The sequence below is a fragment of the Rhamphochromis longiceps genome, linkage group LG4 (assembly GCF_057381845.1).
Source record: "Rhamphochromis longiceps isolate RC_006_pf linkage group LG4, R_longiceps_female_GT1.1, whole genome shotgun sequence".
Lineage (NCBI taxonomy): Eukaryota > Metazoa > Chordata > Actinopteri > Cichliformes > Cichlidae > Rhamphochromis > Rhamphochromis longiceps.
In genome coordinates this window covers 26039680-26052850 of record NC_140560.1, presented here as the reverse complement: position 1 = coordinate 26052850, position 13171 = coordinate 26039680, and the positions used below count along the sequence as shown (strand labels likewise).

At 41.9% G+C, this 13171-nt stretch overlaps 1 protein-coding gene across 1 annotated transcript; it reads right to left on the bottom strand.

The window, feature by feature from the left end:
• Positions 1 to 493: 493 nt before the first annotated feature.
• Positions 494 to 12774, bottom strand: cdc42ep4a (CDC42 effector protein (Rho GTPase binding) 4a). Its single transcript, XM_085404110.1, has 2 exons — positions 12512 to 12774; positions 494 to 3001 (listed from the first exon to the last, which is right to left on the bottom strand). The coding sequence occupies exon 2, from the start codon at positions 2863 to 2865 to the stop codon at positions 1819 to 1821; it is 1047 nt and encodes a 348-aa protein (XP_085260236.1). The 5' UTR covers positions 2866 to 3001; positions 12512 to 12774; the 3' UTR covers positions 494 to 1818.
• Between the last annotated feature and the right edge of the window lie 397 nt (positions 12775 to 13171).

The following is a 13171-nucleotide window of genomic DNA, read 5'->3' as shown; positions in this document are numbered from 1 at the left end:
ATACAGTGGGGACAAAAATATGGTGTAATATCACACAGAAAACACAAACAACTTCTCATTCGCACCCAATTAACAGTTGGATTTACTTGCGTGTATTTTGTAGTGCATGAGTGATATACATCCAGTTATGCAACCTCTTCAGTTTCAGGACATCACACCTTATAGCACTTATCTTAATTTGCATGCTGAAACTTACACCGTGAATACTGGTAGAGAGAAGGAAGTGAAATGTAAGTGGCAGACTCTCCCAAAAGCAAAGAGAGAGAAAAGAAGAAGAAAAAAAAAAAAAATCATAATTTGGCACATCTGTCAGTTTCAGTTAAGGCAGTGAAGTCAATCAGCCCAACTAAGCCTCAATACTTTCTGGCCATGGCTTTTAATGATGCAAGAAAGGCAGTCGAGCTGCAACGACTATGCAACTTGCACAAAAATAGCAATCTTTTCTTAATGCTCTTGCATCCATTGCTGGCTGTCTCTTTTCTTCCCCCCCCCCCCCCCCCCCAACGTTTATTTTTATTTTTAATTTTTTTTTTTAAATCCACTCTCCAGACATAACAAACACAGTAAAGATTTCTTTCTAACAAAGGTAGAGAAAACAGCAGGTATTTAACACCAAATACTAGTAGTGTCTGATTTACTTGTGCCTCCTGGTACACGTAATTCATCCGTCACATATACACTAAAGCCCTACTCGTACGTAGTGGTGAAAATAGTTTACACATATAGGTAGTCCCCTTGAGTAATGAAAATCTTCTACACAGATCACTTGCACCGCTGCAGTTGCTCGGATGTAACGAAAAAAAGGAAGGAAGTGGTTATTCGGTTTCAACTCGAACTTGACACGACTAAAGGAAAGTCACTTTGTGTTAATTAATGGAGATTATCAGGAAAACTGCATCAGAAAAGATATAAAAGACAACTAAGAGTGGGCTACACTACTCCTCACACCTCCAGTTTGCTGTAGTAACACCTTGCTTTCTATTTAGTTCAGCCCAATGCATCTCCGTTAGCTCTACTTCCTTTTCTACAATTCACAGAGTCTATGTGAAGGAGACAATTTGGTGTTGGCTTTGAGGTCCAGCTTTACAGCAGGAAATTGTACTCTTTAAACAGTGTCACAAAGACCCTGAGATACATAAGTTATACTAAGGGAGAAAGAAATCTGATAGATCTATGGTACTGCTATAATATCTTCAGATGAAAGAGGCTCAGTGCAGGGCCTCACACACCAGTGACAACCACAGCTCCCTTTATTGTGACAAGACACCCACCAGTGATCCTGTTGTGACAGAGGCCTTCTGTTTAGCTCAGGCCTCATGACGTCCCACAGCCAGAGTGAAGAAAAGAGGCGAACCGAATGAAAAAAGCACATGTGACACATCAAGCGAGAGGGGAGAGAGAGGGAAAGAGAAAGGCTGAACTGAGTTTTACTTGTGGAAAGTGTTTTTCCTACAAAAGTTCCTTTCTAACCACTACTCCCTGTTTACTTCTGGAATGTTCCATATTCAGAAAGTGTGTTCCCTTCCATGTCAGTTCCCTCGGTGTTCAAAAGGGAGTCACAGATTGACAGAAAGGGAGTGGAGGGTAAGGCTCTCTGACAGACAGAGTTTGGGCACATCCTAAAGGAGCAGTCACTCTTTCTTTGTAGCCCTTTAAAGGAGGAACCCTCCATCTTCTTCAAAGGGCCATTCGCACAGTTCCTGACTACAGTATCGTCTTCCCATTTAACTGCAAATCCACACTGTCAAAGGACTTGCCAGTTGCGCATAAACCACTTCCACAGCTTATTCTTATTTTTTTTTTTCTTCCACCAGACTCTCATACATGAATCTCATCATCTTCATCCTCCAAGAAAGAGGAAAAGTTGCTCTCCTCCTCTGGTGGGGCACTGAAGGTGGCGCTATCTGTATCTCCTGCAAAGATCAGGCTGCTGGGTTTCTCATCCAGAGCAGCAGACCCAGAACTGGACATGGAGCAGCTGTCTAGGTGCTGCAAGTGTTTGGGGCGTATCTCAGGAGTGTACTCTGGAGTGTAAGGCCCTCCGTCCTCCTGCCTCAGATCAACAGAGCTGGCTAGATGCATAGATGCCTGGTGCTGCAGCTCTTCTGCTTCTTCATTTGCCTCCACATGCTCCTCATCTTTTTCACCCTCTACATAAACCTCTTCCTCACCATGGGCGCCAAGCAGTGGCGAGGTGCAGCCCTCGCTGCTCTTGCCCTCCTCGTAGCCAAGATCATCATCCTCCTTCTCCATCACACCCAGGATTTCACCCAGCATGGACGGACCCAGGTCAACGTGGAAAGACATAACCGACACTGCATGCTTCATTCCACCTCCGTACTGAATTGAGCTCTCTGGGAGCTCAGTCAGCTCACCAAAACTTTGCTCTTCCAGCTCTAAAGCGCGAGTAGCTGCAACCGCACTTCTCCCATCCAAGTCGCTGTGGAGCTTCAGCGGACTTGAAGACAAACTCTTTGCCACCATGCTGTCGCCTCCGTCTTCATCATTGAGAAAGGGAAGGGACATGGCATTTTTTACATAGGTGGGTGATCCTCCGGGGACCACCAGGGCGCTATCTTTCTGTTGGTCCACTCGGTTCACCGACTGAGAGCGCTTGCTGCTCCTAAAGGTGCGTGACAGGAGTCCAGGCCGAGGAGAGCGAGGAAAGGATGTGGACTCGGGAGGGGGTTCCCCTGAGCGTGTGCTGAGAAAGGAGGTGTCACCAAAAGCATCACCGCTGCGGCCTACATGCATGGTGTGGCGAAAGTCACCCAGGGGAGCACTGATCATCTCCCTGGTCAGGTCCATACGGGAGCGACGCTTTGTCTGGGAGGAGGACGACACTAGCTGTTTTAAGATCGGCATGGTGGCTGATCAGGGGTATTGTTGTGCACTAAGAGGTAGCTGGGTGGCAAAAAGATCACCTGAATCTTTGGGAAAGTCCTTCTTTGAAATCTTGGAATGAATATTGATGGTCCTTAAATCCAATCAGCCAGGGAACCTGGAAAAACACACAATAAGTTAGAAACAGACATAATCGAATCAAAATTGTTTGTTTAGTCAAAAAAACAAAACAAAAAAAAAACTTCAAAGTGTGTCCACTCACACAAATTGATTTCAAACAATAAATTGTAACTTGACTCAAAACCAGCAGAAAGCAAAAAGAAAGAATCTATATGGTCCAGCTAAAGTATAGATTTTAAATTATGTTGCCAAGAAAGTCAACATTCAGCCCTTTAATTCTAAGAAGAAAAAAAAAAAAAAAAAAAAAAAAAAAAAAAAAAAAACATATGAAGGAATTCCAAATGTTGCCACTAATTGCAAGAGCTGAAGCTATCAATTATTGAGTTTATAATGACGAGCAAACTCTGTGAGATGAACTCTAAAATACGCTGCAGAAAAAACCCAAAAAAAAAAAAAAAAAAGTAGACCACCACAGGATTTTACTTAAACAGCGCTATAACTTAGAGGAAAACACCAACCACAGACCAACATGAATCAAGGCAAGATAACTGAGAGCTGCCACAGATTTCTTTTTTTTTTTGCAAAGTATACTTCACTGCAAGACCGAAAACTATCTTCTACTGACAAAAGGACAATTATACATGCATCAAAAACAATGATACCCCTGTCATCTAACTATAGAGCTGGATTATTGCAACAAAGAAATCACAATGTATTCCCCATCTTAGGCAGTGTTGTTTAAGCCCCCGGAGGTTTATGACAGCTGACAAAATTGTGTTTCTACGTTACTGAGAGCTCAGACAGAGGAAACCCCGCCACAGGCAGCCAGCCAGACACCGCTGTTTCCTCAGGTGATGCACTGGAGGGCAGGAGCAGGGTGTCTCATTAACCATCAGTCCAATTATATAAAATACACATGAAAAGAGCACTCTCATGGTGGCCCACAAAGTGAAGTGCAAGCGGTTTCCACACAAAGACATCAAAAACACATGCACAGCTGACTTGTGGATGGAAAATCTCTGTGGTTGTGCATAAGCATGTCTGAAGAAAAGGTTTACCTCGCCGGCTTGAGCGTGCGTCTCTCTAGCTTGCTCATAGTGCCGTTTTCTTTGTTTACTTAACCTAAAACAGGAAGAGGAACACTTAACCTTGACTTTAGCTTTCTTGTAAGAAAGCCCTTTAAAACATATTTAAGTCACTTCTGTTTATGCTGGAAGAGATTTTAGCTGTTTAAAGTGGCAGGCTTTTGCATGCATTGACCTCATTCTTCGGTCTCCACCCCCTGTCTTTGCCAGCTGAGTCTCTTCTCCGCTTCCTGTTAATGCCTTCACCTGCTTCGGTTTCCATAGAAACACCCTCCCTCGTGCAAGCGACAGCGTTTCCTGTCAGAGGCTACGGGCGGCTCCAGGCTTCAAATGCAACGTATGGCCTTCTGTCAGCCATAGCCTGTGCTCACTCACCTTGTGTTATTACTTTCTATTGGCCAAAATGGAAATCGATTAAAACTCAGAAATATTCCGGTGCTGTAGAAAAAAAAACAACAACAAAAAATAAATAAATAAATAAATAAATAAATAAAGCAAGCAAGCTCGATAAACCAGAGGCCGAGTTGTGATGACAAAACGTTCCATGAACTCCAAATGATTTCAACAAGATACATAAACAAAGTCACTTTTTGCTGAAATGTGTTTATTTTTGTAGCTGCCTGTTCTGATTTGTTTCAGGGAAGGCCAAATATTCACACCCAGCCAAAATAACAGCCTTTTCTTTCCTGAATAGTTGCTCCTGGGTGGCACAAACACAGGAAAGAAAAAAACAAAACAACTACTGGATCAAAAAAGCGGAGATGGTGAAAACCTCCCTCCCACTCCTCTATATCACCCTCTAGGCCAGGATCAAGCTGAAAAGCTCTATGGTGCCCATCGCAGGGATATGGATACAGAAACTTGCTATAGACCACCAGACAGACTTCTCATTGTCAGCTCCAAACCACATCGTACCAGAAAAAACAAAAAACAAAAACCGCTGCAGTTCCACATTTACATCCAACCCAAGACCTTCTATATTTATGGCTTTGTCATATTTGCGGAAGTGCATGCACGCACGAGTAGGGGGTGGGGGAGTGGCAGATATAGATGGAGAGTGGAAAAGGGCCTGAGAAGGCAGCAGTTAGCGTGGGAACCGCTGGATCGCAGCACCAGGGGTGAAGGGGGGAGGATTGACTTTATAAACAAACTTTCACAACACTCATGATCTAACTGCAACAGAGCCCACTAAAATGCGGGACAGGAACGGGGATGAACAGCAAATGAAGCACATCTGCATTTTTTCAGTTTGACAGTACAGCTTCTTGAAAGCTAGAGCTGTCTAAACTGATGTGTATAGATTATGAGGTTGACTGACCTGCCTTGATGTGGTGTTTGTGAGCTGCTCGGTAAAAGCAGCAGTACATGCACGCACACATACTGCAGTAACCACGAGTACATTGGAATGTTTCCAAACAGTTGTGAGTGCTACTCCACTTCTTCAGTCATCTCATGTTGTTCTTTTTTATAAGCGGTATTATAACCCATTTTGCCAGATGTATTTAGGCTATGGAGTAGTTCTAAACCTGGAGGGGGAAAAAAAAAAAAAAAAAAAAGGAAATCTCTCAGTCAGGAAAAAAAGAGCAAAAGAAAAGAAAAAAATCTGCTGTTTTACTTCTACTAAAGAGGTCAAAAAGGAGCGCGCTAAATGAAACCGTAACCTCACTAAACCTGCAGTCATTTCTTACAGCTATAAACAAATGCCACACTGGAGGAAGTGGGGAAAGAAAAATAGCTACGAGTTTAACCTACGAGTCAAAATTCACTGAGATAATTAACCCGCATTCAGTAAGTTTTTACAGCAAACCTTAGACGAGCATAACTTCTCACTTCTTGTCAATATTCTCGCACCAAGCCAATCAATACCGAAACACAAGAGATCACTTGCAGACACATAAACCGAGTCTCAACCATGACTTATGGGCCATTTCCGGAACTAAGTATTGATGCGCCTTCTTTGTGCTCTGTGCATTCTGCTGTCTGGAAGACGGGAGGGGTTCAGACTCGCTGTGCACATCATTTGAAGTCACTGACCTGGACGGACAATCGAATGACCAGAGGGTGAACTGACATTAGGGGGAGGAAAAGCCACATGATGCACCCTAAATCTGTGTGGAAATTTAAAAAAAAAAATTAAAAAAAAAAGGGGTGAAAACTGCTCTGCTTGAAAAATACTCCAATTATCAAGCAATCTGTAAATATTCTGATTGCTTGTGAAAACCCTAATTTATTCCCAAATGTTTAAGTGCGACACCACCAAGAGGTACACAGTTGCTCAGTAACAGGCTAGCACAGACTCTCACACACATACTCTACTAATTACGCAGACAAATGGCCTCCAGTAGATAGGTATCTGCCATGCAGCTCAGTTAGTGGGCCTGAATATCTCATTTAGGAAGGAGCAGCCAAAGGACAAACAGTGGAAATCACATTATCTCTCAATCAAACAAACGGGGGACAACAGACATCAAGCTGATGATGCCCTCTGAGATAAATACAGCAATGAGAAAACACACTGCTCTAATGAGAAATTACAAATAAAGCCCTTTTTCTTACGCTAAAGCCAAATTTAGCCGTTGCTTAAATCGCCCATTTGGGGCAATCAACTAGACGTGCCATTCGCTTGTGGTGTTGCAGCTTCAGACGTGTTGACCGAGAGGGTATCTTTGGTACGTTTACACCCTGCCACCCATTTCACCATGCAGATCCTATATAGCACGGAAGCTAAAACATTTCAGAACAGACACGATCACACTAAATAAGCCCTGATATGTTTTGTTTGTTTGTTTATATATTTAAAGAAAAACATCAATGGCTGAACAAAACAGGACAATTGGGCACATCACCAAGCACTCCGGGAAACTTCAGTGCACGACAGCCCCAAATGGACATGCAGTCAAATCAGGAAATCGCACACCCCAAGACAACCCATTTTCCAGAAAATGATGAATGTAGAGACATCAATAATCACAGAGAGTTTAACAAAACATCTCAACCATTCAATTCGTCTGAAAAATAACACAGGGACCAGAAGAAAAAATTGTTTCTGGGGGGTTTTTTGTTCTTTTTTCTGTGACCACAAATACCTCACAAGCTGCTGTTAGGAGATATGCTGTGTTAGTGTCACACCTCACCCAGTGGGGCACACCGTTCTGTAGGGATCAAAGAACAAGAGGTTTTTAGAGCCTTCCTGCTAATAAAAGTGCCTGTAGGTTTTGGAATTGGTATTCATGTTGCTGAGTACCAAATCCGTTTCTATCCTTAGATAGACAGTGAGGGGAATATTTGAGAGAAGCAGCAAGAACAAACTGACAAGAACTTTTAAGAGTGTTAAAAATATAACATTGCATTGATAAACCATCGTGTAAACCGAACAAAGCTCACGGGCCAGAATCCGCCCACTGGAAGGCTTTGCAAACTGAATAAATGCATAGATTTTGGACTTAATTGTATTTTCACAAGTTTTACAGCTTTTGTTTTGTATTGATAAAGACCTTCGTCATGACATCATTCAGTACATGTAAAAAATAAAATAAAAGTGTCATATAGTGCAATATCATATGTTTACGTTTCCTAATGTGCACAACAAGGAGAAGCACGTTTGGGAACAAGAGCTACAAATCGATGACATTTTGTTACCTAAAAAGAGAACGACCTCAAAAACCTCCAGCAAAGTGCAGCACTTTGCAAAATATGTGAGAAAACTCTTCCTGCTAAAGGTGGAAACAACAAACGAGTTACAGACTAGGACGGCACAGGAGGAGGAGATACTAGTAGCTGGCGATGTGCAAAAATAAACAAACTAATCAATCAAGCATCGCTAGCACTCGCTGGTTGCGCGCCGTACGACAGGAAGAGCAAATGATGAATGGAAATTACTTGGATGGATTAAATTATGCGGTAACATGATGGAAAAGCAGGGCTTTTAGCAAGAGGTAGAAAATATCTATTCATTTTTTTTTTTTTCATGTGACAATATTATGCAGGCTCTGGGTCAATGGACTTTAGGTTTTGTTATACTAAAGTTTTAAGCAGCTATTTTATACTTTTACTTAGAAGTTTAGCTTATATTTAATTTATGCTGTGTCATGACTGTTGCATGCTAATGATGCTGTCATTGCTGGCACCTTGTTTCGATTGAAAATTAGGAAGTGTGACAGTAGTGCCATTGAAAAATATTGGATGGAAAACATCTTTTATTTATATGTATACTTTTTTTCTTTATCATCATAAATATCCTCACAAATTTTCTTGAAATATCAGGATATATAGTGAGGTGACAGATCAATATACAATCCATGATCACTAAAACTAGCCTGAAGTGGGTTACGCTCTACCACAAATATTCATATTTGACATGTGGGGAATGTGCTAGCTAGGTTGCAGACTTGTGGCTTAGGTCTGTTTGCATGACAGACACCAGTGTGTGCCAGTTTCCTGCACAACTGTTTTGTTTTTGCTTATTTACACACATTTGTTCATTTTACGACAAAGCTAGTAGGCGTTTTCTCAACATAAGAGGTGAAAGCGGCTAGCGTGGAACTCTACCAACATTCACGAAGCAACACTTTAAAATTGAAAATGCCACTGTATTCACCATGCAGACTATTCAAGTTGGAGCTATTTACAAGTAAAGCAAATCATCCAGCTGGAAGGAAGAAAAGTGATGAAGACCAGGACAGAAGGTGACACCTCGGCAGTCACTGAAAGGGTTTGTGGCAGAAAACAGGTGTGCTCGACGTGCACCAGCTGAACTCAGATACCCAAGAGGGGATGACTTGTCTCTTTTACATTTACAGCCAACACAGCCTCCAGACATGACACAGCATCTCTTTCTCTCCGTCCTCTGCTGTGATCAAACTGACAGCTTCTATTACAGGCACAATCAGTGGATGGCAAACAATAATGCTGCATTGCGCTTCAAGAATGAAAAGTATTCTTTGGGTTAAACAAGGCTGATAAACATTATTTTCATGGATCTACAATGCCTTTTTATAGACAAACAATGTTATCCATCCCAGCTCTGCTATCATCTCTGATCAGAATAAAAAGTTACTATTACGCTACTGAAAATGGAGCCAATATGGCTGGACACCAACGTCATTTGTGTACTGGGCATGCTATCTAAATACAAACAGAGGGTGGGAGGCACAACATGCATTTAGAGGCATTTAGAGTGTCTCGGAATAATTACAGGGAATTGACGGAAAGCAGGTTCACGCTGGCAATATCAACGAGTGAGCATGCCAGAGGCAACCACTTAACATTAAGCCAAGAACATCCCAAAAGGACAGGCTGAGAACCTTCAGACACTTAACATTAAGCTAATACCTTTCCAACTTTTTCCATCCTGTTCCAGCTGGATCTGCAAGATCAACGACCAGTCTTAAGTCATTAACAACTGTCCCCTTCTGTATGCACGAAGACATTTGAGCATTCTTAAAATGTGGATGCACACAGTTGCAAAAGCATAACTTAATTACCACTGAGACACATCACTGAAAACCAGTCTCTTCAAAACAAGCAATTAGCCAAGAACTTCCCAAAAGGACAGGCTGGACATACATAGCTGCACATGATGGAGCCGTTTAATGAAGACACGTGTTGGAGGGTACATCCACAGGAAGGGCAGGGAGAAAATTAGGCAGTAAACCCTCCCATCCCTCCGGAAATCTTCTCAGCCTGCCCTTCCTGATCACTCATAACGTAAACAAGGCTTTTCTCCATAATACTGTGTTACAGACAAGCTAGTCAAACAAACAGATCATATCTCCATCGACACCCTGTTTTAATAAGCCTGTAGGACATTGTGTGTGTAAAAGCAGACTCCAAATGCAATATGTATCAGTACATGGAGAGCGTCAGGTCCAGGTGACTTTAATCGTTTTCGAAAACGATCACAACCGGATCTTTACAACACCAGGTAGCTGAGTCACAACAGCTGTTGACAGCTCTGGCCTCAGGCCCAGCTGTCTGTGTGGTTGGTGTTTTAAGAGCTGCAGAAGATGAATGAGGTTCTATTTTGAACCATTTGGGAAGAAATCTGTTCTCCTTGATGGAAAGAAAACCAGAAAACATTTTAGAAATCAGAAAAGCAATAGGATTTGGAGACTCCTGTTTGAAAGTGCTGCAGTGCCATAACTATGAGGTCAGACAAGCAAAGGAAAGCACAGGCTGGTGGGACATGGACGAACTCTGTTTATTTTTTTTTATTTCTTATTTTAAATAAAATAAATATGCTTGTGTATCTATGGCACAATTGTAATGGACAATGAATGTCACACAAATGCTAAACAACAAATCAAATAGAGTGAAAGAGGACATCTCTGAAAGCATTTGGAGTTTAAACAGAAGTCCCTGTCATTGTCTTTTGGTACAATGACAGCAACTCCATGCAATACGTGCATCCAGTAACAAGGAAACAGAACAAACATTTACCTCTTGCTAACAGGCCCCAGCATACAGTGCAACAAAGCAGCATGCAGGATAGGCCAAGAACACAATGCAGCCAAACAAAAGGCAAAAAACCCCAAACAGACACAGCATTCACACACTGTCATATGATAAACTCTCAGTATTTGATATTTGGACAAGGTAATAAAAAGGTAAGTGGCAGAAAACTAATGACAGTTGACATATGTCAGAAGCCAAACTGGCTAAAATACATCTTTACTGTGTAAGTGTTGAAAGACAAGTTCAAATCCAAGGCTCTTCTCCAAAGTAACCCAGATATTCCCTACTACCATCCTCAGAGGAATTCTGGGAAAAGAAAAGAAAACACAAAAAAAAAAAAAAACAGTTTATACTGGTATTTCCTGGAATGTGAAGGGGCTGGACAGGACACACACAGCCTCAAATGAGCACACAAACTGCAAACATGGGTGCAGGACTATTTAGCCAGTAGCCACAAATAACTGAGTTTCCCTTCAGCATTACCGCAGATGTATTTTGGAATATCCACATTAAAAGTGAGCAACTTTGCTTGCTCTTGTAAACAAACTTATTAGCAGGTTGCTCTTCCCAGGATACGAGCCAACAAATCCTGTCTACACTGTGCCTTGCATAATAACAGGGTGCTTGGCACAGTGTCCAACAACACAAGAGGGAAGGATAACTTTCACCTTCGGGCACTAACCACCTCCTGCAGGCAATTAGACACCAACTTTGTGGTGGTGGTGGTGGTGATGATGATGATGATGATGATGATGATGATGATGATGATGATGATGATGATGATGATGATGATGATGATGATGATGATGAAGAAGAAGAAGAAGAAGAAGAAGAAGAAGAAGAAGAAGAAGAAGAAGAAGAAGAAGAAGAAGAAGAAACAACTTGTGCTTGTGGTGCTTGTGCGGGCTGGTTTAAAATCCTGTCACTTTGTATAAAATACAAAGTAAATAGGCTAAAGAAAGCCTAAAACATGTAAATCTGGTCAACTATGCTTGCATGCTTGTAGTGTCATCAACCTGAATCCATCACACCACTTCAAGACAACCTCACATCTCATAAAAGGCCCTTGCACATTTTGAAAAAGGCAGGTCAAATTTCCTAAAAGCCACCGTAACGTCCTCACAAGCACAGACCTCTGATAACATCACCTCTTCAGACAATTGCTGTAAGTTCTTATCAGTGCAGGGTGATGGAGAGATAGCCCGCTGACCTGAGGCCCATTACCTCACACTACCAGTCAGTGACCTCATCAAGTGCCAGCCTTACCAGGAAAACTGTACAAAGACCTGGACAAAGTGAATGTGCACTCCAAGGAGGCAGAAACTGTATAACGTATCTTTCTTTCCCAGCCTTATCTGATCAAATCAAAGCCACCTCCAACTTCGAGGAAATGTGCCAAATCACGCCCTTCTATCACCTTCCACTCACTCTAGAATTAGTTCCCAGAAGCAAGTCAAAGTGTTTTAAGAAAATATGAAGGACCCCCAATACGCACAGCCATCAAACACGTTACTGGCCTAATTATGAGAATTTTTGAAGTTTATCATGTGTTCTAAAAGTCAGGCCTATGGGAGTTGTCGTTTGTAGTAAAGTCAGGGGTTAAAACAAAAGGAAACATGGTGTATCCGCTTAAACCTGAAAACATCCCCAAATAAACTAACAAACAAAAAACACAAACTCAATTTGTTTCTGAGAGGACAAAATGGCTCGTTTCTTTCGACAACAGACACACAAAGAAATAAGCGCTAATTCCGCAGCATTTGATTCACTCTTGCGCTCACTGCCGATCAGCGAGATTCGATCATATACAATAAAGCGCTGATTCTGGGTGGGTCAATAGCAGGAGAACAATAATAGGCCAGCGGACTAGAAGCATGAGCAGCCCCGTGCGCGCAGGTGAACGGGCCGATAAAATGTCGGTTTAAAACGCGTCCTTGAAGTGCACACACAACCCAGAAGATCAGTTTTATGTTAAGTGCAAGTACAAATATTAAAGTACACACGCTTACCGAGCATCCCCATTCATAAAAGCCGGGTGCTGCTCCACTTTTAGGCCCCCAGCAGACCAACAATGGGGGTGCATTCATCAAACGAAACAAGCTGTGAGGCGCTCAGATTAGTTCTTTCTGCTCCAAACAACGCGGATCATGGACCCGTGAGTGTGGCGGGTTTTTTTTAGAGAAATATTACAGCTGCTGTCACAACATCCTTACAAACGCTGCTGCTACTCTGAAGCGCATGAACTCACTACAACGCCTGCTGCGGTAGTGCGCTTGAACACGCCCTCTTTACATGGGTCCTTAAAGACACAGGGTGCCAGCATGGGGCCACTCAGACTGCCTTGACGCACTGACACAAAGGAAACCTCGAGGATAATTTATTAAATCTTTAATAATAAATATATAAATAGGTTAGCCAGTTTAAATACTTAATAATTAATGTACCAAGAAAATGTACTTGAAAGACCCAGGAACATATTAAGCCTTTTATTGATGCTATTATATACCAAGGTGTAATAAGCATTTATCAATAAGCAGTGTTGTGCATTCTTTAAAATGATTCTTCATATCCTTTCTAGTATTATACAATACTCATTTGCGTTTGCCTTATTAGATATTTTCGGAGAGCAAGAGTAGAGAATATCTTTGTTCATTTGTCAAAGGGGAAAT

Coding starts and splice junctions, on each gene's coding strand:
- cdc42ep4a (XM_085404110.1), bottom strand. CDS start 2,865: ATGCCGATCTTAAAACAGCTAGTGTCGTCCTCCTCCCAGACAAAGCGT.